The 25,304-nt window shown below is 36.4% G+C and overlaps 4 protein-coding genes across 12 annotated transcripts in view; all 4 read left to right on the top strand.

Annotated features, from left to right (window-relative positions):
- LOC113075990 (HMG box transcription factor BBX-like) overlaps positions 1-13,457 on the top strand; it is a 41,767-nt gene extending 28,310 nt beyond the window's left edge. For 3 of the 7 annotated variants that reach the window (XM_026248635.1, XM_026248637.1, XM_026248634.1), the window contains exons 11-17: positions 854-1,730; positions 2,135-2,273; positions 3,554-3,702; positions 3,880-3,969; positions 4,351-4,545; positions 7,279-7,474; positions 7,559-13,457. In XM_026248635.1, the coding sequence (XP_026104420.1) occupies positions 854-1,730; positions 2,135-2,273; positions 3,554-3,702; positions 3,880-3,969; positions 4,351-4,545; positions 7,279-7,474; positions 7,559-7,640 (1,728 nt within the window). In that variant the 3' untranslated portion in view covers positions 7,641-13,457. The remainder of the gene's footprint in view (positions 1-853; positions 1,731-2,134; positions 2,274-3,553; positions 3,703-3,879; positions 3,970-4,350; positions 4,546-7,278; positions 7,475-7,558) is intronic. The other 4 variants (XM_026248638.1, XM_026248636.1, XM_026248640.1 and 1 more) reach the window with 4 other exon arrangements.
- Positions 13,458-14,914: 1,457 nt separating this feature from the next.
- LOC113075988 (uncharacterized) lies at positions 14,915-23,467 on the top strand. Of its 3 annotated transcripts, none has more exons than XM_026248630.1 (5): positions 19,438-19,545; positions 19,767-20,090; positions 20,203-20,478; positions 21,515-21,595; positions 22,782-23,369. In XM_026248630.1, exons 1-5 carry the CDS (start codon positions 19,440-19,442, stop codon positions 22,913-22,915), a joined length of 921 nt encoding a protein of 306 aa, XP_026104415.1. In that variant the 5' UTR covers positions 19,438-19,439; the 3' UTR covers positions 22,916-23,369. The 3 variants fall into 3 exon arrangements, with proteins under 3 accessions (XP_026104417.1, XP_026104415.1, XP_026104414.1); XM_026248629.1 differs by having other exon boundaries at positions 21,482-21,595; positions 22,782-23,367; XM_026248632.1 differs by lacking the exons at positions 19,438-19,545; positions 19,767-20,090; positions 20,203-20,478 and adding an exon at positions 14,915-15,260 and having other exon boundaries at positions 21,482-21,595; positions 22,782-23,467.
- On the top strand, positions 15,550-17,878 carry LOC113075989 (uncharacterized). Its single transcript, XM_026248633.1, has 5 exons — positions 15,550-15,644; positions 15,924-16,443; positions 16,634-16,957; positions 17,140-17,409; positions 17,518-17,878. Exons 2-5 carry the CDS (start codon positions 16,380-16,382, stop codon positions 17,628-17,630), a joined length of 771 nt encoding a protein of 256 aa, XP_026104418.1. The 5' UTR covers positions 15,550-15,644; positions 15,924-16,379; the 3' UTR covers positions 17,631-17,878.
- Positions 23,468-24,372: 905 nt separating the features above from the next.
- LOC113075994 (uncharacterized) lies at positions 24,373-25,114 on the top strand (the record flags this gene model as incomplete). Its single annotated transcript, XM_026248642.1, is given in 2 exon segments — positions 24,373-24,749; positions 24,843-25,114. Coding segments are annotated over 2 exon segments (513 nt in total), but the record flags the coding sequence as incomplete, so codon positions are not given.
- Between the last annotated feature and the right edge of the window lie 190 nt (positions 25,115-25,304).

The raw sequence follows: 25,304 nt of genomic DNA, 5'->3' as shown, positions 1-25,304 counted from the left end.
ACACACAAACACACACACACACATCCTACACCACTGACACACACACACGGAGAGAGAGAGAGAGAGAGAGAGAGAGTAGACAGAAAGGGTAAAATATGACCTTCAGGATATTGTGATTTGTCACACGCCTAAACAGCATGTATTATATTTAGGCCCTACACACACCCACTTTTGTCAATGCAGACACGCATACCTCTCAGACATCCACACATACTCAGAAATATAATTTTAGATTATTGAGCCATTGAAATACTTCATAACACAATCAATAGTGCCCCTAGTGGACACCAGGAAAATAATGTGCATTTCCACCCATAGGGAACACCTACGTAGAGACGCCATTTGGTGGAATACACTATACAGTGCAAATATAATGCTTTTGCTTCAAAATGAAAGGATGTTTCAACATAAATCATGATTCCTGTATTAATGACGACCCCGGCTTTAAACAACGTTTTAATGGGTTTCAATGGGCCATTTTTGTTCATTATGGTGCTGAGTGTTACTATTTCATACATATTTTACATATTTAACATATTTTGCAAAATGGGATAAATTTTTTTAAAAAGTATCCAAAAAGTCACGATTTTGCCAAATGACATACCATTTGCATTAAAACAGCCAAAATAGTCAAAGAAATTCAACTGCAAATGACCAAAAATGTCCCTAATGCAGCTCAAGGGTTAAAAAATGCTTTTGCGAAAGTATAGAAACTTGTCAACATTCAAACATATACTAATAGATTGCGAACATGGTCTTGTGTTGACTTCCAGGCAGCTTATATATAATTTTTCCATAACTTGATGTGCGTGTGTGTGTGTGTGTGTGTGTGTATGTGTGTGTGTGTGTATAGATGTGTTTGGCTTCTGAGGCTGAAAAGATGGAAGCTCGATCCTCCCAGCCCTCTGGTGGTTCCTCCTCACTCTGTGCTCAGCACAGCTTAAGTAGCAGAGTCACCGAAGAACACGAAGACACTGCTGAACTTCCTATCACCACAACATCATCAGCATCTTCCTCATCATCCTCTACCTCTGGATCCACCTCATCATCCCCTACTGACACCACCCCATCTTATCTCAGCCCGTGTAAGACGCTGAAGAAGAAGAAAAAGAAGAAAGAAAATAAAGACTCGTATGAAAATCCTGCATCGCCCAAAAAGCCGAAGAAGCGACATTCGCCCGAGTCGGACCTGGACAGCGTGATGTTCACCATCGAAGCAGTAGCAAAAGGTGCTTGGGGCTCGGAAGAAACACCAAGGAAGAAAGCTCATCCCTCAGAGAGTGAGAGCAGCCCCATAATGGACCAATCTCCAGCGGTGAAGAAGAAAACAAAACCTAAACCGAAAAAGCAATTGAAGTTAAAAGACGATGACGCGGAGGAAGAAGAAGAAGGGGATGAAGAGACCTATAAACCACAGGACGTAGAGATGAAAACTGAAGAAGCTCCTCTGACCCCTAAAGATGAGTGTGAGAATGAGCCAGACATGAAGGTGGAGCCCCCTGTTGGTGTGGAGGACACGACACCACACTGCTCTCCTCTTCATCCTACAGAACTGGAGGAGAAAGACACAGACTCCAAACCACCTCAAACCAGACAGGAAGATAGAGAGCAAGAGGTTAAGCCAGAGACCTGTGGGTCCAGGAAGTCAGAGCGAAGCTGTAAAGGCGCGCTTTATAAGACTCTGGTGTCCGAAGGGATGCTTACATCACTGAGAGCAAATGTGGACAGAGGTAACGCACCTCACACAGGTTCCTTTCCTGTTTGCTGATCTAGTCATAGGTGCTGTGTGACTGGATTTGAAACTCATTACACTTTAATTCAAACTGATCATGTGGAGCAAATAGTTGCATGGAAAAACATACTTCCCCATTTATATCTCTAAAATCTTATTCTGCAAATATGCCAATAACACAGAAATAGATTAGGTTGTGCTTCCTAGAATTCTCTGAGGAAGCATTGTACCCTTGTAAGCTATTTGTATTTTTATATCATATTATACTGAATATCAATAAAATTTTTACTTAATAAAACTCAATTGGAATCAATTTTGATCTCAAGTAATTCACATATAAACTAAAATCAGGTGATACAGTGAATGAAAAAGTTCTGTTTGGTTTTCTGCTCTGTGTTGCAGGGAAAAGAGGTTCACTGCGAGGAAGTGTGTCCGATCATGAGGGCGGCTGGAATGACGAGAGCTGGGGATTTTCTCAAGCTGCTACCAGCAACCCAAAAAAGCTCAAGAAGTCTAAGTCTAAAGAAGAAACCACCCCAGGGTGAGCTGTAATTCCTCCTATCACATCACTCAATCTGCAGAGGAGTATATTTTATTTGGGCTGCAACTAACAACTTTTTTTTATAATGGAATATTTTTTTCCTCTCAATCAATCAGGTCGAAAAAAAAAACAAAAAAACAAAATCTTGGCCAGTGCTCCTTCAAACAACAAGCAAATTCAAGGCTATAAAAACACCTAAATATAATAATGAATGTAGGTTATATATGGAATTTTAAATATAAATTGCATATGTATTTGATATTTAATTAAAAGTGCAATTTAAATAGATTTTAAGACTATCAAAACTCAAATGTTCTATTATTAAAAAGTAACAGAACAGCTTAAACACACTAGAGAAAAATAAATATACAAATGCATTTATACATTTATGTGTTTAATAAAAAAACCTACAATTGGGATTTTGGTGTACTAAACTGGTATAATTAAATTCTGCTAAACTAATTTTGTACTTAATTCACTTTAATTGTGAAAGTAGCGCTAAAGTCCAACTAAAGATATACTGAATTATATTTGAGTGTGCTAAAGTGGAACCAACACAAGTATGCTTCAGGTACACTTTAAATATATAGCATTTAAAAACTGACATTATTCAGAGATCATACAATCCTCATTAAAATATGTTTTTGGTTTAATATTAAGAAGTATGCATTATGCAGAACTAGTACTCAAAAAAAATTTTAATTATGCATTTTATTGCAGTTAGTCTTGAGTGATATGTCAGTTAAGTACATTTGAACTATAATTAGTTTGAAATAAATTACAAATTCGTTGTCGACTTTATCATTTTTGATTTTTAGTGATTTAGTTTATTAGTTGCAGCCTGATTCAACATTGATTATTACGGTGGCCGAAAAGTGCAAATTACAATTCTGAAAACAAAATTTAACTTTGTAATTTTTTTTGCACTGTAGATTATTGAGTGATAATGTAATTAATATTAGCTGAATCATTATATTTTACGATGAGGCTAACTTTTGGGTTTGCTTTTTTTATTAAGTTAATTGGAGAGTGTTAAAACATTTCTCATTAGGTTAGTTTGATTAATTAAGTAAGTAGTCTTACGAGTTTTGTACATTCCAAGCATGTATCATACTCATTGATCACAGTTTCAGACTAAAATTGCAGAATAAAATTTTTGAAGAAAATTGCATCGTGTTTCTTTGTGCAATATTAAAGTCAGTTTATCTAGCAGACGTTAAATCCATAATGAGCAGACTTTGCACAGACGGCTAATGTTTTACTGTGTATAAAACTCACAGACTAGGAAAGCTTGAAGAGGAGTTTGAGAAAAAGTTCAACAGCTTGCCGCAGTACAGCCCCCTGACTTTTGACAAAAAGAGCGTGGCGATAACCAAGAAGAAAAAAAACAGTACGTCCAGCCCTCCTGAACCACCCAAACCCTGCAAGGGTGAGTTCACTGCATGTATGGAAACTGACATCACATCCTCCTGGCCCCCACACTCATTTCCTCATTTGCTTACTTTCTTAGGAAGTAGTCATCTCATGTTCAGAATGACATGACTTCCACCTAACATAGCATGCTGTGTTGTGTTTTTTTGTTTTGTTTTATTGCTTTTGAAATTAGGTTCATCTTCATCTCAGAAAAAGACCTTATTCCACAAGATAGTGAACAAGTACAAACACAGGAAGGAGAAATCCAGTGCCACAGACAAAGGTGACGCCCCCACAAGCCATTAGATTTCAGCTTCATTCTGCGTTCAGATGGCAAGACTGTGAACGAGTGCTGGAAACTGTGCTTGCATGGTGTTGTTTTTTTGTTTGTCCGTGGTTTAGCCCATTGTGCCTCAATGTTTCCTGCCACATAGCAGGGAACGCTGTTATATCTAGGCCACTGTATACTCCGGTTATATTAAAGGGGCTCACGTGTCACAGTTATGTAAATACTTTTGATGCAACCTGGTGGGGTTGTAGTACAAGTGGCACAAGTAAAATGCAATGCAACATCCTAAAGCATCATTCATTGTCAAGCATCTGCATTAGGTTTTTTAGGTCTCATTTTTGACATATTTCACATGTCTCCCCTTTATTCCTTTAGACGTTGTCCCAACTGACCCAACTGTGGGTGCAGAAACAAGTCCAGTGCTGAAGTCGGGCAGTCCATGCATGTCTCCCTCTCCTGAACCCCAGAAGGTTCTGGATACGCCTGTGGGCAGTCAGAAGAGGAAGGCCAGGAAGAGTAAAATCACACACTTGGTGCGCACGGCTGATGGCCGAGTGTCACCTGCACAGGGTGAGCTCAAGCCACAGTTTCCTGATACAACATCGTATTTCTGATTTCTAAACTGATAGTTTCTTGCAGAAATGCTCTACACCCCTGTGTTTTTCTTTTGTTTGCCAATGTATATGGCTGTTCAGAAGTAAGGATGAATTAATGTTTTTGTGTTTTAAGTGTCTTTTGCTCACTGAGGCTGCATGTATTCAATCAAAAATACAGTATTTTATTTTAAGTGTAAACAAAAACAAAAACATTTAAAATCATTTTTTTAGTTATGCATCCTTGCTGAATATAAATTTATATTATATATACACTCACTGTCCACTTTATTAGGTACACCTTTCTAATACCGGGTTAGACCCCCTTTTGCCTTCAGAACTGCCTTAATTCTTTGTGGCATAGATTCATCAAGGTGTTGGAAACATTCCTCAGAGATTTTGATCTATATTGACGTGATCGCATCACGCAGTTGCTGCAGATTTGTCGGCTGCACATTTATGATGCCAATATCCCAGTCTGAGATGATTTGAACCTTGTGTTGGTGCATTATCCTGCTGGAAATAGGCATCAGAAGATAGGTACTGTGTTCATAAAGGGATGGACAATGTCAGCAACAATACTCAGTAAGGCTGTGGCATTTAAACAATGCTTAAATGGTACCAAGGGGACCAAAGTGTGCCAAGAAAGATTAAGATTAAGGCCCCGATATACTTAGAACGAAGTAAGTTTCCGTTCTCTGTTTCAGTGCAAAAAGAATTTTGAAAAGGCTGAGCGACGGTTTATTGTTAACAAACTTTCCAACACCCCCTCGCTGCTGGAGGCGTGGTGTAAATTAATTTGAACAAGTCCCGATGCTCGCATGTATCCCCTAAACAAAACATCGATGAAATGTGTGAAAGGTGTACACAATCTAGATGTGAGACGGGGCCCAGTGGGTCAGTATATTATAAACAAAAGAATAATGATTAACAGCAGTTCAGAGCCAAGTATCATGTTTGAAATACAAAAGAACCATAATCAGTCTTTAGAAGTGTGAATGGCTCATAGTCTGAAAACTTTAGCATGGTGTGGGGAAAAAAATATTGGGATTATTTTGTTGCTTTATTTGATTCATGTTCATTTATTTTATTAAACTGGATTGGAACTTTTATTATTGTATATTTTTTAGGGATTTCATTTACTGTATACCCTTTAAATTCGCTTATTGAAAGAACAACAGCAGCAGTGTGATGCAACATTTATTTGAAACATGTATTTGGTACTTGCTACCTTATATCTTTACTCTTTCCTTTCATTCTTTTCATTGCTTTGGAAAACTTGTCTCAGATGTTTCTCTTCTTCACTTTTTGCATAACTCTGGGTCACTGTCTCTTCATCTTTAAAGTCTGTCCGCGAGCGATCGTACATGTGAGGATATATTTGAGCAGCTCAGCTATTCTACACTCCAGTGTATTCAGGAGATGATGCTCTCCTTAATGACCGCAACCGCCATGGACCAATAGAAACTCAAAGGTGTTTAGGTGCCAAAGCGAACTCCCCCAGAAAGTTCGCTTTGGTGAGCCATTTCAAACTTTCAAAATGAACTTCGTTTTGGCCTGGTTTAGTTCAAAATTACATCATATCAGTTCGTTCTTCAGTTTCGTTTGAAGTATACCGGGCCTTTACACCACCTGCAGCCAAGTGAAGGCAGGATGGATCCATGCTTTCATGTTCTTTACACCAAATACCAACCACCTGAATGTTGCGGCAGAAATCGAGACTCATCAGAACAGGCAACATTTTTCTAATATTCTACTGTCCAATTTTGATCCTGTGTGAATTGTAGCCTCCATTTCCTGTTTATATCTGACAGAAGTGGCACCCAGTGTGGTCTTCTACTGATGTAGCTCATCTTCTTCAGGGTTCAATGTGCATTCAGAGATGGTATTCTGATTACCTTGGTCATAACGAGTGGTTATTTGACTTACTGTTGCCTTTCTATCATCTCTAACCAGTTTGCCCATTCTCCTCTGACCTCTGACATCACAAGGCATTTCCATCCACACAACTGCTGCTCACTGGATATGTTCTCTTTTTTCGGATCATTCTCTGTAAACCGTAGAGATGGTTGTGTGTGAAGATCCCAGTAGATAAGCAGTTTTTCAAATACTCAGACCAGCCTGTCTGGCACCAAAGTCACTTAACTCCCCTTTCTTCCCCATTCTGATGCTCGGTTTGAACTTCAGCATGTCATCTTCACCACATCTAGCTGCCTAAATGCATTTAGTTGTTGCCATGCGATTGGCTGATTAGCAATTTGTGTCAACAAGCAATTGAACAGGTGTTCCTAATAAAGTGAGTGTGTACAGTATATATATATAATATTAAAAACAACAATATAATATATAATTAAGATTGAATTTACAGATGCATCATTTTAGAATAAAGTTAGCCACTAATACCACTTACCACAGTAGGAATGCGCTATTCACAGATATACTTTCTCACCTTTGTATACCGCAACCAAAAGTGGCCACTGACAAAAGAGTACCAAGATAAAATAGACCACATTAAGCTGTCATCTCATGACGGTGCATCTTTATCGTGCAGAATAAACTTAATTTATTTATTTTTTAGCTAGTTATATGTAATTTTTTATATCATGTAAGTGTGCATTGCCCAGAATAATTTCGATTGTTAACTGCTGCGGCGCTGCCAATTAAAAAAACATTATTGAAAGTCTAAATTCCTTTATACTCTATATTCCAGCAGAAGATAAATCCAAGGATCAGACCAAGAATCAGGATGAAAAGCCATTCTCTCAAGAGACATTATGCAATAGGGGGGTCTGCTACAATGACCCCATATCAGTGGAATCGGACGTGACGGATGCGTCCGGCGGCCTGCCGGCTTTCTTCAGCTTGGCTGCTCTGGCTGAGGTTGCAGCCATGGAGAATGTGCACAGGTAGAAAGGAAACCCTGCACTCTCATGGCTGAGATAGAGTGTGTGTGTGCCTGTTGATAATAACCTCCTGTGTGTTTGTTCCAGAGCCCAGCGTGCTGTCAGCATCCCCACTGAAGGTCAAGTGAAGGACATGGCTCCTGTGCTGATTTCCTGTGCGGACCAGTGAGGTCTCAGCGTGGCCCAGGACGGGTTTAGTCCAGACTGGGCTTATGTACGGACATGCTGGGACCTTAATCTTGATCCTTGGCCTCAGATGCCAGGGGGAAAGAGCGAACAAGAGCGAGAGAGACTGGAAAGGGATGAGGGAAGCTCTGAGCCAGATGAAAATGTTTTATCCCAGAAGCTTTCACCTTACACCCAACCCCATCCTCCCTCCCTCTCACCCCCTCAGGGCCCTGGGGGAGCCAATTCTGGTCCCTATGCTTATTTCCTCTGGTGGCTCTGGACCAGTTATCAGACTTTACAATCTGCAAGAAATATCTACTATTTAAGGTCAAGTTTTGCCTACAAAAAGTGCATTTGAAGCAAGTGCTCCCTCTTTGTCTCTCTCAATATCTTATGGTTCTGTTCCTGGTCAGCTTCATTGCACAAAAGTCTTTCTCACACAGCAGCGTACACCTTCTCTCGGTCAGAGGAATGTTTTGTGGTTTCCTGCCCCCCTTTCTTGCTCTGAATCTTACATGGTGAAGAGAAAGAGTTTTTTCAGACTGCTTAACCTCAGCCTCATACCTCACATACCTGTTCAGATTCGTTCTCTGCACAGAAGCACCACCTTCAGCTTCATAATGCACAGTCGATACCTAGATGCCTCTTTCTTTCAAGCAATGACCCTCAATGTGTTCGGTGCCTCTGTAGAAGACAGTTGTTCAGAGATAAAACACCTGTTTTCCATTCACAGACAGCAGCGATGTGTTGGGGGGGAAGCCGGATGTTTGCGCAAGCTGTGCTGCGGTTGTTGAGCAGGGTCCAAAATCTCACTCACACTTCACAAAGCATTGAATATTTTATTATATTAATTTACATTGCCGTTCAAAAGACTGGGATCTGTAATAATGTTTATGAAAGAAGTCTCTAATGATCACCAGTGTTGTATTTATTTAATCAGTAATTGATACAGTAAAAAAGGGATATATTCTAATATTTTCTTTTTTAATAATTTATTTAATATTTTATAAATGTAATTTATTCCTGTGCTAGCAAAGCATCATAACTTCAGTTTTCAGTGTCACATGATCCTTCAGAAATCATTCTAATATGCTGATTTGGTGCTTAAGAAATATTTCTCACCAATGATGAAAATAGTTGTGCTGCTTAATAGTTTTGTGGAAATCTTGATACTTTTTCAGTTTTCTTTAAGTAGAAAGTTTAAAAGCAAAGCAATTATTTGCATTAGGAATGTTTTGTAACATCATAAATGTTAGTCACTTTTGATCAGTTTAATGCATCTTTGCAGAATAAAAGTATTAATTTCTTTCAAATTTTTTTAAAAAAAGATTCACTGACCACTTTTGAACGGTAATGTATATTCTTAAAAAAAATAACATTTCATATACATCTTTTTGTAATGTGAAATAATCATAAATAATATTTCTGGTCTGCAAATTTGATTAACTGTTGGCAGATGAAAAGAGGTAATTTTAGACCCTGCCTACGAGTGTTTCTGACTGACTCACCAGATCTCGCGACTTTTAGCTTTGCGCTCTTCTTGGACATGTACAGCTAACAATGAGTTCATTATCAGAGTAGTATGGCGATACTTGAAAGAAAAAATGCATTTTATGTCAATACTTGACCTTACTGCAGTGTGTAGCATCTTGCTGGCTAATCCAAAAGAGTGCTACTCCTCTCTAATATAGTTTAATAATAGACACTGCACTAATTTTTAGCTACCGTAGACGATGCTTTTAGTTGTCGTTGGCTTTCGTTATAGTAGCAAGTTTTGTTTTTGTTTTAGTGTTAAGTTAGCTTTTGTATCATCACTGAGATACTCAGCCCTCGTTTTTTTTTCCTGTACCTGAGGCTGTAGGTGCCATTCCAGCTAAACATTTTGCTGATTCTGTCCATTCCTCCAAGCACACGGTGGGAGAGAGTTTGAGAGGAAAAGAAAACAGGGATTGACGTAGAAGAAAAAGGCGTTTTTCTCTCTCTCTTTCTCTCACAGACACACACAGACACCTTGAATCGTGGGAGTCAGCATAGCATGTTCTCCTGCGACGTGCACATCCTGTGTTTTAGGCACATGTGAGTCAGACCCTATCAGGGTCATGTTCTGAACTTTCTACCAGATCGTGTGCTGTGTGTCAATGACACATCACAAACAATCATGTTTTTATTAGTATGTTTGTCTGGTGAATATATCTACACAAATTCTTCAAACAAGATCAGTTTGTCTGAGAAGCAAAATTGTGTTTGGCTTTCCTCTCCCTTTTTTAAAACAAAAACCTCATGACCTTTTGTTTAATTCATACTGAAAAAGAAAGACAAATAAAATTAGTTTTATTTATCAAGATAAGTGGCTGGGTTTTGATTTAAGTGAATCTTTTTTATTATTATTTTAATAAAACGTTTCTTCACTGATTCATTCAGTGTGCTTTTCTGCAGGTTCCATCATTATGCCAGTAAGTGTTGACATGCAGATGTCATTTTGTGAGTTATGAGGAAGTTCTGAATCATTTACTGTACTTAACTGAATCTTTAAAAAACCACAAGTGTTGTTCACAACCAAAACAAGTCTTTATTAAAATGTGAGTGCCTATAAATTGGAAAAAAAGGAACATGAATGATTCCTCTGCTTAAACGGATTCATTCATTCAACTGATTTGTTCGATTTATTCTTGTATTATCTTGTGCGGTTTTGCTTCTCAGGTAATTTAATCTTGTTTTAAGGAAGTTTGGATATATTACTAGAAAACATTTCTACTTAGAAACTGATTCTTGCAGTGCACAGCTCCCTGGGTTCTTGGGCTGGTTCGAACCTCAGACTCCGCTTCCCGAACCCCTCCTGAGGTCATAGGGAGCCTAGATTAGATAAATGAAGGAATACTATAAGCCAGATCACAGGTTTAAAAGCCGCACACTCTTTCACTGTTCAAGCTTTTTACTTTTTAATATGACGATTGATGTTCTTTTGTTTGTTTTCCTTCGATTTTCTTCTATAAATGAGAATGTCTGTGAATTTATGAACTTATAACTAATAAGGTTTTTGTACTTCTTCGAAATACTGTATTTAATTTGTTCTCCTTAGAACACCTTCTGTAGGGCGCTACTGTTTTTCTTCGCTTCATTCGTAACGTTTCGTTTAGAAACCTCAGCCTTTCCTGAGGTGTGCTCTACTGGATCGAGACTGTTGTCAAAAGCTCAAATACAAATATCTGTATATATATATATATATATATATACATACCTATGCTTACCTGTTAAGCCAACAAGCACTGATAAAGAATGCACCATCTCTATATGATTAGTTTCTGCTTGTGGACGTGCACGTGCAACACAACCGCATTGTTGCATATGGCCTATGTCTGGCGTGCGTGGTGGTGTGCGAGATCTGTGTCTGAATGTTCCACTTTTCTGTTATTTATACAATAGAGGCATTTATTCCAAGCCAAGGGTTTAAACCTCAGTGTATTTTAAGTAATAGAAAGCTTGTAGGCTGTAATTGTGCCTGAGGCAGTCGTGAAACATTGATGATGTTCACCTGAAAAATCAGGTCCTAATCACTTTTATAAGTGTGATTTTATTAAGCTAGTTTTATAAATCACCTGTATGGCCCCGCTTATGAAACTTTCAAAGTTATAGTAGGGTAAAAATGTTATGAATTATGAATAATAAGATACTAAACCTCCTTCTCAGCTGTTTTGAATCAGTTGATTGTCATTATGTACAATGAATTGTATAAATCAGTGATCTTATCGTAAATGATCCCTTCTTCGTCATTAGTTGGAGTGGGCGCCATGTTTAATTTTTACGAAAAATCTTTGCGAAAAGTTAAACTTTGTCCACATTTACCTCAGCAAAATTTCACAAGCAAACTCCATTAATTTAAATGTTTTATCATACAATCTAGAGTTTTGCGCGAAAGCGTAAATGTTCCTTGAAAAAAATCACTGCAAATTCGCTTGGTTTTAAAATGATTTCTGAGTGAATACTTCGTACATTTCTACGAAATTGACTGTAAGTTTCCTCAAAGAATGGTTCATTATGAAAAAAGCGACTTATCCGCGTCTCTAATGTTTGTTGTTCACAAGAAGTTACCATAAGACGTCTTCCCTCGCGCATAATGCGCCTCAGACGCAATTTAAGTTCTTCCCGGCGATCAGGAGATGTGTTGTACACGCGTCATTCTCTCAGACTTTTGCCAAAGAAAAGCGAAAATAGTCTGTAAGGGAAATTTCATGTTGCAGAAAGCCAGGCTTTATTCTGCTGAGTTTAGCCAGCGGAGCTGTCTTCAGGTTTCAAATGTATTTTATCAGCACAACTAATTCTTCTAATCTTTTCCTCTGAATTAACCTGCAGTGAGAGTGGCGTGCAAAATGTTGGCACCTTTTTAATAACTATTTTAGAAAGACAATATTTGCACCTTAAACCCATACCAAAACATCACGTTCTTAAAGGGACAGTTCACACAAAAATTACAATTCTGTCATCTTGTGCTCATGTTTCAGTATTTGCATGATTCTGTGGAGCATGCAAAAAAAAAAGATGTTTAGAAGAATGTTCATGCTGCACTTTTCACAATAAAAAAATGACAAAAACACCATAAAAGTGTTTCATGTGACTCCAACTCAAGTCTTCTGAAGCCATAAAATAGTTTTGTGTAAACAGAAATGTAGGTCAATATTGCAAACTTTTATTGTGCTTTTTGGTGTATGGAAAAATGCAGCATGGACATTCTTTAAAATGTGTTTTTACGCAAGAAAGGTGAATTAGAACTACATGACGGTGCATCAATGGTGCCAAAATAAAAAATTTGTGTGAATTACCCCATAAAGTTTGATCCCATTTCACCAGTGTCCCCTCATGATTGTCATTCTTTATCATGACCCCTGCATATCCAGAGGGGGAAATATGTGTATTTTACCAAATTGTCATTGCTAGCGAGAATTATAATGCGTTGAATGAAAACACAGCTTATTTGAATGTCCCCGCATGATGCATCTTTAGAATCTGATCCCATCCCATGATGCCCCATCATGAATTTCACCCCTCTTTTTTCTATTTAGAAGATGCCTCTTAGCAAAATGCCTCTATAAAACAGAAATTCCTATATTAGCTATAAAGATTATGATATTACCCTTTTGTGCTAGATTGTCTCTTGAATGTAATGGATTTTGTACCTGTATTTTTCTAATTCCAATCCAGTCTTTCTGTATGCGGTGGCTTTATATGGAGGAATTCTAGGCTGCTTCCTTGCGTAAATAATTTGTAAAAACTTCCAGTCATCCTCGACACACAAACCCTGACCTCCGAAGTGTGCAGTGAAACTGCCACCATCATATCTGACTTCAAATATCTTTCACTTTTACACATTTAGACCCGAATCATGCAATATCAGCAATCACGGATATCAGTTGCCAAATGTTTCTCCGTTTCACCTTCTCGACTCGTTTAGAGTGTTAATAACCTTGAATATGCACCCTGTCAACGATGAGGATTTTCTCTGCTCTGTACAAGAATGTACTTTCATGGCTTTAGATGCAGTTGTGATGCCGTCTTTTAAACGCTTACCTGAGATCCTGTTCTTGATTCCTGTAAGGAGTTTATACTTGTGTGCTTGATCTGATTATTGTCACTAGTACTGTATGATGCAGTGTATGGATCTGATTGTTACAGCCCAGTTGTTGATGCAGCCTTGCCTTACTGATCCCCTGTGTAGAGAGGGACCCCTTTGCCATTGCCCTTCTCACCGAGTCTTATGTCATAACACTGTCTGCTGACGCAAATGTTATTCTTTAAACACCTATTAAAGTAACATACATATGAATATGTGTGCCTGTAGTCTTGTGTTCAGTTCATGAAAGTCACTGATAGACATATTTTGATTTAGTTTTTTTTTTTAGTTTCATTTTTATTTAATTGTTTTACTTGGCATTAAAATAATTCATTGTTTTATTAAAAATATATATTTAAAATATTAATTAAACCAAAGAATAATATTTCAATGATAATGATGGTGTGATTTAATTTTTGATAAAACTAGCAATAAAATAAACTTAAACTTGGCAAAAAAATACATTATTATTTAAATAATACTTTATTTATATATACAAATATTATTATTTATTCAATTAAAATACTTTCTTAATTGAGGGCTGTAAATAATTCATAACAACATAATATAATAACAATTATGCAAATGATACAGTATCACTGTTGCATTATCAATTCTAATGATTACCTTATTTTTTTTAACCCTAAAGGTTAAAATACCCATAATAGAAAAGGAGGTTCTGTGGTTCTCTTATTTAGGCTAGTGCAGCTGGCACTAGAGCAATCAGTGATATGGAGTACAGTTCAGGTACCGCCTTCATTCATTTAGACGTGGAGGAACCTACAGTTTAAATTTGAAGTACAGACTCTGCATGCAGTGATTACAATGATGTCTTTATTAACTATTTACCACTTGATCCTTATCATCTTCAACTTAACGCTGTGTTCATGTGAGGGTAAGTAACAGATATTTGTGTTGAATTTTATTATTATTAGTTATCAATATTTTTAACAGAAAAAATATTTCAATTAATGTAATCATACTCTTGAAAACAATGTTTCTGGCTAATGTAGAACCTAAAATAATTTTACAGTCTGATGCTATTAGATGCTGTTTTTTTTTTTTTTTTTTTTTTTTTTTTTTTGGAAAACCAGTCTTAAAATAAATAAAAACAACTGACCCATTCAAAATGTATCCTAATTTTGAACAGTGTACCATTACCATTCATAGACCATTTGCTGTAGATTTCTATTGAAGACTAATTCTGTTTATTAACTTCTGCACATAGAATGAAAAAAATAAAAATACATAAGACAGTAAAAAAAAAAAATTATTTTTAAAAAGTACCTTTTAATTTCATTTTACAGGTATTTTTGATTTCAGAGCAGTTGAAGGAGAAACTGTCAGTCTGCCGTGCCACTCACCTCCTAAAGACAGTGTACAAGTTAATGTAGAGTGGACAAAACATAGTGCAAGCAGCACAAGTATTTGTAAATGGACTATTAATAACAATAGTGAATTTATGACTGGAGTATGCATTCCTCGTTTCAAACTCAACAAGAAGTCTTTTATACTAACTATAGAAAATGTTCAGCTCAGTGACTCCGGTACTTACAGCTGTAAAATAACAAGAGTTATTCCACCACCATCAAAAGACAATACCACAAATGTGACACTCCGAGTCAAAGGTAAGTGTCATTCATAAATTATTATTTTTTAAATTGTTTACTTCTTGTAGGCCATCTAGCCTAGATGTCAGAAATAAGCATCTAAACATCATATCATCTCCCTCCACTGCAGCTCGTCCACATCTGCAGACACTGAACAGCAGTAATGACAGCTGTATCCATCTGCTCTGCTCTATGGAGGGTCTGACGTCTGAGCTGGTGAACTTCACCTGGAGCAGAGACGGTCATGGGTCACTTCATCCATTCACATCTAATGCCACGAACAGTGAGCTGCGTCTGTGTAAACCTGACTGGAGTGACGGAGACACAATCACCTGTTACGCCAGCTACTCGAGCACTCGAACCCAAAGAAGCATACAACTCACTTCACAGAAAGATTCTTACAGAGGTGGGCATATTATATATTAGAGCATAATATTTCATTTAATAAACCACTAACAGTAACAATTCAGAAAATTTACACTAACCTAAATTGCTTTCAGTGTGCTAAACTGGTAATAGAAAAAAAAAACACACACACAAACATGATGAAACACAAAAGGCCACTCTAGGTGGATGTGTGTAATTTTCCTTGCACTCTAATTTTACAAAAGCAAATGATTAAATCTAATATAAAAACAATTTTAAAATAAACAAACTGACCATAAACGAACTAACATATCAATCAATCCAGCAGGCCAAACTGAGATCCATCTTCCAGTTTGTGTGGTCCTTTTCAGCATCTTCATCATCAGCATCGTTTTCATCTGGATGATGTTCTTCATATTGCAGTGTAAGAGAAACTGTATTTTGCTCATTTGATGTATGCAAAATTTGACTGTTTAAAAATAAGATCTAAATATTCATTGCCATTCAGTAAAATCATAGTGTGCATTTTTTTAATCTCCAATCTTTAATTAATTTGGTCTGAATATGAGCTTAAAAGACCTAGCTGACAAATCTATTTATATTGAACCTATGGATGAGAAATGTGTCTTTATTGTTAAAACATATCATGAGTTCTTTTAACTTTTAACTAATGCTTGCAAAAAACTCATGTCTCATTCTGCAGATAAGGACCATCAGCATAAGAGCATCAGAAGAACTTAAGTCATTCTCTCACTAGAATATACTGTCTTTCATTTTTTTTTACTGTATGCTTTAATGCATATGTTAAATACATAACTCATGTGGTATGATGTATAATAAACCGCAAATATGCTTACTTCTTTGTTGTCTGTGTAATTAGCATCACTAAACAAAAAATATTTAGATATTTTGATTTTGATTTTTTTTAAATATATGAAATGAAAGCTGAATGTGTCATATGACTTGGTTCTGTACATACATAATGTTCATTAGGGTTGCTCTCCCTCATTCGCCCTTAAAAGAATAGTCCACTCAGAAAATGTAACATCATTTATCAGATTGTGGGTGGATCTATGGACAGGAAGTTCATTACTCAAAATGTGGGTATTTGTGTACCAGTGTCACACACCAAGTACAGCTCTTTAAGTGTTCAGTCGACATGTTTTTAGTACGGATTACAAACTGCCTTTTATTTTTTACTTTAACTTATTTCCCAAATACAGGTAAGAGACTGTTTCATTTGCCCTTTTAATGTAAATCAGAGAAGTTTCATGTATGTGTCTCACTTGTGACTTAGTATTTACTGTCTATAGTATTTTATTATTTTTTTGTACAATAAATGTGATTTATGTACTGTATTACTGAAGGCAACATTCTGTTGTCAGCTCCACTGAAATGTGTCTCAATCCACAGATGCAGAGAATGATTTCAGAGCAGTTGAAGGAGAAACTGTCAGTCTGCCGTGCCACTCACCCCCTAATGACAATGTACAAGTTTCTGTAGTGTGGACAAAACACAATGCAAGCAGCACAAGTATTTGTAAATGGTTTATTTCTAACAATGTTGGATCTATCACTGGAAACTGTGTTCCTCGTTTCAAACTCAACAAGAAGTCTTTTACACTAAGTATAGAATATGTTCAGCTCAGTGACTCGGGTACTTACAGCTGTAAAATAACAAGAGTTATTCCACCACCATCAACAGACTATAGCACAAATGTGACACTCCAAGTTGCAGGTGATTGTAACTTCCATCACTTTTGATTTATTTGAAATGTCTGATTGTTGACCATCACCTAGAGGTCTCTCTGTACAATAGTAATGTAGTAATGAATCAAGTGATGTGTATGAGTAATGAGTAATCAAGTCACTCTGAATACCTGAGCTCATGCTGGTGTTGTTCATCTCCCTCCACTGCAGCTCGTCCACATCTGTCTCTGCTGACACTGAACAGCAGTAATGACAGCTGTATCCATCTGCTCTGCTCTATGGAGGGTCTGACGTCTGAGCTGGTGAACTTCACCTGGAGCAGAGACGGTCATGGGTCACTTCATCCATTCACATCTAATGCCACGAACAGTGAGCTGCGTCTGTGTAAACCTGACTGGAGTGATGGAGACACAATCACCTGTTACGCCAGCTACTCGAGCACACGAACCCAAAGAAGCATACAACTCACTTCACAGAAAGGTTCAGCACTGATGTTCAATGGCCTTTAAACTTTACAAGAAAATGTATTTAAATTATTTAACAATTATAAAAAAAAGAAATCAACTAACCTGCAATCTATTTTTCCAGAATTCGAACAGAACTTTCCAGTTGTTTCCGTGGCCATTTTCAGCTCCTTCTTCATCTGCATTGCTTTCATCTGGATACTGTTCTGCATATCCAAACATAAGACCTCCAACTGATCTGCGTGTGATTTGTGTAGATTCCCTAGTCCAGTTTTAATTTGGTTTGACCGTGAAATAAATTAAGTGTCTGTAAAAGACTTGTGTCATCCTGCAGAGTCTGACCTGCTGCCCTGGACCACCAGCATGAGAGCTTTAGAAGAGGAAACACGCTGTAATAGGTTTAAAAAATATATTTTTATTATACTTTGGACTACGCTTTCTTGAAAATGGCTGTTTATTTGTTTGTTTAGCAGAACTTTAATGTAAGAATATTTTCCTTGACTGTGCTGTTAAAATCAACATATTTCTTTTTTATGTACTCAGTATTACTTCTAAATAAGTATCTAATATACAAAGAATGTTCTTGTCTAACAAATGTATTAAAACCAAAGCTTTTTTATTAAAATGAAAACTGAAGGTTTCATATGACTTGGTGCTCTAAATATGGGGTTTTTACTCATTTAAAGGGATAGTTCCTTAAAAATGACAATTGTCATCATTTCCTCACCATGGTAATGTTGCAAATCTGTAAGACGTACTTTCTTTTTAAAACATTAAAGAACATATTTTGAGAAATTAGAATTATTATCTATATAATAAGAGTCAACGATCACCAAAACAGTCCTTCAAAATACTTTGTTCCACAGAAGAGACGGAAAAAAACTATTCATATTTAGAATGAGAAAGTTATGACTTAATTTTCATTTTTGTGTGATCCATCCTTTTAAGAGGCCTATTAATCACCTTCATGAGATCCTTTTTTTAAATTCTTCCTTAATGAAAAAAAAAATATATTTTTGCAGTTAATAATTACATTATATGATTATTGTAGCAAATAACACTTTAGTGCTGCAAATTCATTACTACTTTGGCAAAATATGTATATTTTTTGTCATTGTAGAACAGTGATTTTTATCATATATCCAATTAAATGTCAGCATCTTTTGCTTGACCCTGTCGTGTCCTTCAGTACAGATGCATGAACACAGAACTCTGACTCAAAGGCCACAGAGAACATGAAGATATGGTACATTTTACCCTTTCAGTTCTGCAAAGCAAAGGTTTTAAATCAAACACTATAAGACTCACAATGGACCACAGAATACAGTGACAGTATTAGCTTAAGTTTTCAAAAGTGTATTATTGGTTCCAGTGGTAATAATCAAAGTGATAACAAAGTTTTAATTTAAATTAAGACATTTATAAAAGTTATCAAAATGTGAAATCTGTTTGGTTTTCCTCTATACAACACATGATCAATGGTGTCAATTTCAGTTCACTGTGCTTGGTTCATTACAACCCTGGTTCCCTTGCATAATAAACAAAAATTTCACCGCTAGACTATTCCTGGTGCCCCTTCAAAACATTGAGACCATGACGCATTTGCCTGTACTAGTAGGAGGGTTGTGAAATTCTGTGGTCTTCCTTTGAACAAGGCTTTTATGTGGAAAGCAGAACCACTGAAAAACTGGTGCCATGTTCTTATATCCCTCCATGTTTCAAAATAAAATGCATTTTTTAAATCTTACCAGTACTCTTTATTTTCATTTCTGCTATGCCATCAAATATACAGCAACAACGAAAAGGAGTTCTAAAGAATACATAAAAGATAAAATAGGTCGCGTCAATGAACACAGTCATTCAGAATGGAGGCAAGCAATGATAGTGAAGGTAATGTTCATTTTAAACAAGCACGTTGTAAAAACAAACAAACAAGTTGTATCAGTGAATCTCTGATTTTTTGACCAATGGAAGTAGGATTGTTTTTTGACTTGTGATCTAGATCGTGGGTGTGCACATGGCCAGGAAGTTGATCACTCAGAGTGTATGTTCCTGCACAGAAGTGTCACACACTCTGAGCACATCGACATGTTTTACAAGTGGATTACAAAATGTGTTTTATTTTTGACTTTAATTTATCTCATGCATACAGGTGAGTTCTGATTTAAAGCAAAACCTAATTTCTCAGTTGTGACTTACACTAGATCATTTTTTGACTAATAACAAGGATCCAAGTGATAAGTAAAAAGTAAAATACATCTTATATGTGGTAAATTTTCTGTGATCTCTTTCAGAGTGGATGTGATTTGTGTACTGTATTACTGAAGGCAACATTCTGTTGTCAGCTCCACTGAAATGTGTCTCAATCCACAGATGCAGAGAATGATTTCAGAGCAGTTGAAGGAGAAACTGTCAGTCTGCCGTGCCACTCACCTCCTAATGACAGTGTACAAGTTAATGTAGAGTGGACAAAACATAATGCAAGCAGCACAAGTATTTGTAAATGGACTATTAATAACAATAGTGAATTTATTACTGGAGCATGCATTCCTCGTTTCAAACTCAACAAGAAGTCTTTTATACTAAGTATAGAAAATGTTCAGCTCAGTGACTCCGGTACTTACAGCTGTAAAATAACAAGATTAATTCCACCACCATCAATAGACAATACCACAAATGTGACACTCCGAGTCGAAGGTAAGTGTCATTCATAAATTATTATTTTTTAAATTGTTTACTTCTTGTAGGCCGTCTTGCCTAGATGTCAGAAATAAGCATCTAAACATCATATCATCTCCCTCCACTGCAGCTCGTCCACATCTGCAGACACTGAACAGCAGTAATGACAGCTGTATCCATCTGCTCTGCTCTATGGAGGGTCTGACGTCTGAGCTGGTGAACTTCACCTGGAGCAGAGACGGTCATGGGTCACTTCATCCATTCACATCTAATGCCACGAACAGTGAGCTGCGTCTGTGTAAACCTGACTGGAGTGACGGAGACACAGTCACCTGTTACGCCAGCTACTCGAGCACACGAACCCAAAGAAGTATACAACTCACTACACAGAAAGATTCTTACAGAGGTGGGCATATTATATATTAGAGCATAATATTTCATTTAATAAACCACTAACAGTAACAATTCAGAAAATTTACACTAACCTAAATTGCTTTCAGTGTGCTAAACTGCTAATAGAAAAACACACACATACTTGTCTAAATGTTAGAATTTGTTTAAACAATGGGCTTCGAATTAAAAAATTAAATTAAATTAAATTTATGCATTTAGTAGACGCTTTTATCCAAAGCGACTTACAGTGCATTCAGGCTATCAACTTTTACCTATCATGTGTTCCCGTGGATTCTAACCCCCAACCTTGCGCTAGCTTGCTTGCTAACGCAGTGCTCTACCAGTTGTGCTACAGGAACACTGAATTTAACCAGACTAAAATACATATTCGACTCTAGACAAAAAAAAAAAAAAAAAAAACTGTCTTGAGAGTACATTTTTTGTGAAATTTAGATGTATACTTAAATGTATATCAGATATTTCGCTGAGATGCAACTATTTGAACATTTGGAATCTGAGGGTGCAAAAAAAAAAATTGAAATGTTGAGAAATTTGCCTTTAAAGTTGTCCAAATGAAGTTCTTAGCAATGTGGTAGAAATTTACGGTAGAGAATTTACAAAATATCTTCATATAACATGATCTTTACATAATATTCTAAAACATTTTGCCATAAACGAAAATCTAACATTTTGAACCATATAATGTATTGTTGGTTACTGCTACAAATATACCCGTGCTACGACTTGTTTTGCGGTCCAGGGTCACATATGTAATGTGAAGGATATTTGTGTCTATACGCCTGTGTACCTCCAAATACGTATTAATAACTTATGTGTTTTTGATGTTCTTAAACAGTTCTAGCAAGCAATATTTCATGGCTATTACTAAATAATAGCATTCTGAGTTCCAGTAGGAAAGTCACTGTGATGCTCTCTAGCAGACTGCATGGTCCAGTCAGTTGACATTGTTGCCGTTTCCCTTTTGTCTGTCAAACTTTTATCTGTCTGATTTTCAGGGTCTGATCGTACCCTGTTTATGAAAATTACAGATGTCCAGCTGCTGATCATCTCATGCAGTGCTGCTGCAGGCCTCATCCTGTGCATCCTCCTCATTGCTGTTATCTGCAAATGTGAGTATGATTAGGTTTGATTATTTAACCGTAATTATAACTCAGATTAAATAACATTACACAATTGTGACTAATAAAAATAGGAAACGGTATATGGAGAAAGTTTTTTATGTCATATGTTTCATAAAAATGCAAGTTAGTTTAGAAATAGTTTGACACAGTTTAAAAAAAGAAGGCAGGTATGTGAAGGAAATAATGGCTGTCACCCTCCCTCAAACATCCCTCTGTCTCATTACATCAGCATCCTTCTCTATTTCTGCTTTCTGTAACCGCAACGTCAAATACTTACGCACAGCATTTTTATATTTTCAGGAAAACGTCTCACATTAAAAACATTGCATGTCTGTATGTAGCATATATATGGTGAACCAAAACAGCTAAAAGATGGAGTATGCTAGTCGTAGGCGATCTAGTCTTCCTCGTCTCCTAGACTGACCAGCTGACAAAAAGAAAAAAAAAACTAAAATCACCCAACAGGACAGGTGAAAAGCAGCTTGAAGAGACTGGGAGACCCGTTTAATCCAGTTAAGAACAACAAACTGGCTGAAATTATATCATATTTTCAGCAGGGAATATGGCTAACACAAAGTTACCACAGTTAAACTGAAAACAATAGCCACATTTAGCCAGCTACATAGGGAAGGTAAACAAGTACAGTCAATTTGTCTACTGATGTATTTATATTTCTCACGGATACGTTGGCCTTCCGGTCGATAATGAAAAAATATTTTAATGGACCTCCACTAGATGGCGACAAAAGCGAACGTGTATTCGTTCCCATCGGAAACCGGTCTCAGCTGGTTTAGCTGGTCTTCGTTTGCAGGCTTGTGTTAGAGGAGCTTTGACAACTTCTGTGGTTGGTCAGACTGTTGACCAACCAGATTAAACCAGCTTGACCAGGCCCCAGCTCAAACCAGATGAACCAGCAAGTTACTGCTGTAACACTAACATCATAAACAAATGATTTCTACATGGTTTAAAAAGAGATAGAACAGGTGTTTTTATATAAATTTACAACTGAGGCATTATTTCAGTAGATTAACTGTAGCCTTTGGTTTCAGTAATATTAATATGGTAAATATACCTAAAAAATATTATTTGTGAAAAAATGAACTATGTTGTGCTTCTGTTTTGTGTTATTTGTCTGTTTTTCTCTGTCTAACTTGCTGTCTGTTTAATTTTGTAGGCAGAAAGCGAAAAGAAAATGGATCTATAGTGTTCACCAATAAAGTCTATGAGAACTTCAGTTTCGCCATGTCCCGTCCGAACACATTGTCCAATGATAAACCACAGACAGAAGAATGTATTTATGAGAACTAACTGCTGCTGCTTAATAATAACCTTTGCTTTAAAGCCAGACCAGCCCAGCTGTTACGAAGGAAGTATGATTTAGACAAAAGTGTCTTAAGTTGTGCTATAAGATATTTGATGGTGCACTGCAAATGTGAAGCAAAAGCTTGCTGTATTGTTTACAATGCCTTCACTGACTTCAAAAACTGTAACCAGGCACTTTAAACAATAAGTAACTGTTTTTGTTGTTTAAGCACTATAGGTGCTCTAAACTATTATGTCTTCTAAATTAAATTGAATTAAATTATGATAATGAGCAAGGATCTCATATCAGTTTTCTTTCATACAATGCAAAGGCATTATTGAAATTTCTCTTTGCACTTTTTGTTGTATGAATTTAGTTTTTGGTACGGGACTGATTATGCTGTAATATTTAATTGCTTGTAAATAAATAACATATTGTAAGTCTTTTGTGTCAAAGCCTCTTTGCTGTCAAACCAAACTTTGCAGAAAATTACTTCACATCTATTCACATCTCGGTCCTCATGTTCAACTTTGGGCTTGAAAATCAATAAAAAAATCACTATATCACTTATGGCCGTAGTTACACACACACACACACACACAAATATATAAGGACCAAAGTGTACTGTATATATATATATATATATATATATATATATATATATATATATATATATGTGTGTGTGTGTGTGTGTGTGTGTGTGTGTGTGTACGGTATATATTTACAAACTTTTGGTCCTTTTAGCACAGGGTGCCTGACAGATTTGAAACAAAAAATGTTCTAATTTGGTCTAAATGGGAATTTATATTGTTAACTTTTTTTATTCAGTGTAAAGTATGCATGGGTGAGTAATTTATTAGAATGTTTCTATTAATTTCCTCTTTGTACGATGTATAATAAATACAAAATGGAATTTGATGGGATTCATATACAGTATGTTAATGTCGACTGTACCTAAACAATGCTTTACTTAAAGAGGAAATCACCACCTTAACCCATTTCACAGCATGAGACATTAAACAAAACACATGAGGCGGATGCAACTCACAACGCCCTTCATGGACAGAGAGATGATGGTGAGTGTATGTCTCTTATATTGATATTTGAAAACAATTATAAATATGAATATGGTGCCATTTGTAAGGATCTTTTGCTTTAGTTGATATAATAAAATAGTAGTTATTCATATCATTTTACTTTAAAAAGTACCGAAAGGGATAGATCAACCAAAAACATAAATTCTGTCTTCATTAACGCACAATGATGTTGCTATGTGACTTTAATTTTTTACATTTTTCATCTTCCTTTTTTCCTCAGTGTTTTTCTTTAATCTGTTGTTGGTGGATACTTCTGACTTCAGCTTTCAGTAAAAAAAAAAAAAAAAAAAAAAAAAGAATACATTTATTATTATTACATATATATCTTCTAAATAATTGGACAATTTATAGCTTGGCATGAGATATTTAAGTTGTTGTTGTATTTGTTTTTCTGCAGCATTTGGCGATGCAGTAGTGAATCACGCTACAACTTTATTTGTCAATCATGGAGAGTCTGCCAGAATAAGATGCAACTACAGCCGAACGGATGACACAGAAAGCATGACAGTGGATCTGGAAACATTAAATCATGCACTGTGTTCGTATTACTTACATGAGAATACATGGAAAAAACGAAACTGTAAAGAGCCCATCAAATTCACATGGATTCCAGAGACTAAGGAAATATCATTTGAGCTCTTAAATCTTCAAATTCAGGATACCGGCACATACACCTGTACTGTGAGGAGGATTGTAAAACCACCTGAAGTGGATCTGGGATTTCAAAAAGTTCAAGTTATTGGTAAATATTTTTTTAATAATCATAATAGATTAGATTAGAGAGGTAGGTCTGGATGCTAAATATTGCATTTTGTGTATTAATCCTTCCTCTCAGTGCGTCCCGCCTTGTCTCTGTCCTGTGTGAAGAGGCCTGATGGATCAACCTTGATTCTGTGCTCTGTTGAATTTTACAATGATCCTCTTGAACAGTTTTGGATCAGAGACGGAGACTTTCTCAACAGCTCGTTCTCAAATAAATCATTCAACGGATTCTTCAGTCAATCATACCTTATACTGCCACCACAGACCTTCAATGATACAGTATACTCCTGCTGGTTAAACCACTCCTCCTTAAACAAACCACTCATGGTCAATTTATCAAGCTCTGTCTGCTATAAGAAAGGGGGTAAGTTTTTCTTGTTTAAATACGTTATATACTCTATGACATAATGATATATCTATAAGAAATTGCCTATAATGTCGTTTATAACAGACTTTTGCAATTATTCTGTCTTGTAGATTTAACTGAGGCTCTGGCAGTGGCATTTGTCATCTCTGCGGTTTTGACAGTCATTTT

The sequence above is a fragment of the Carassius auratus genome, unplaced genomic scaffold (assembly GCF_003368295.1).
Source record: "Carassius auratus strain Wakin unplaced genomic scaffold, ASM336829v1 scaf_tig00018201, whole genome shotgun sequence".
In the NCBI taxonomy this organism is placed as follows: domain Eukaryota; kingdom Metazoa; phylum Chordata; class Actinopteri; order Cypriniformes; family Cyprinidae; genus Carassius; species Carassius auratus.
Note: the sequence above shows the minus strand (reverse complement) of the source record. Positions and strands in the feature narration are given on the sequence as shown.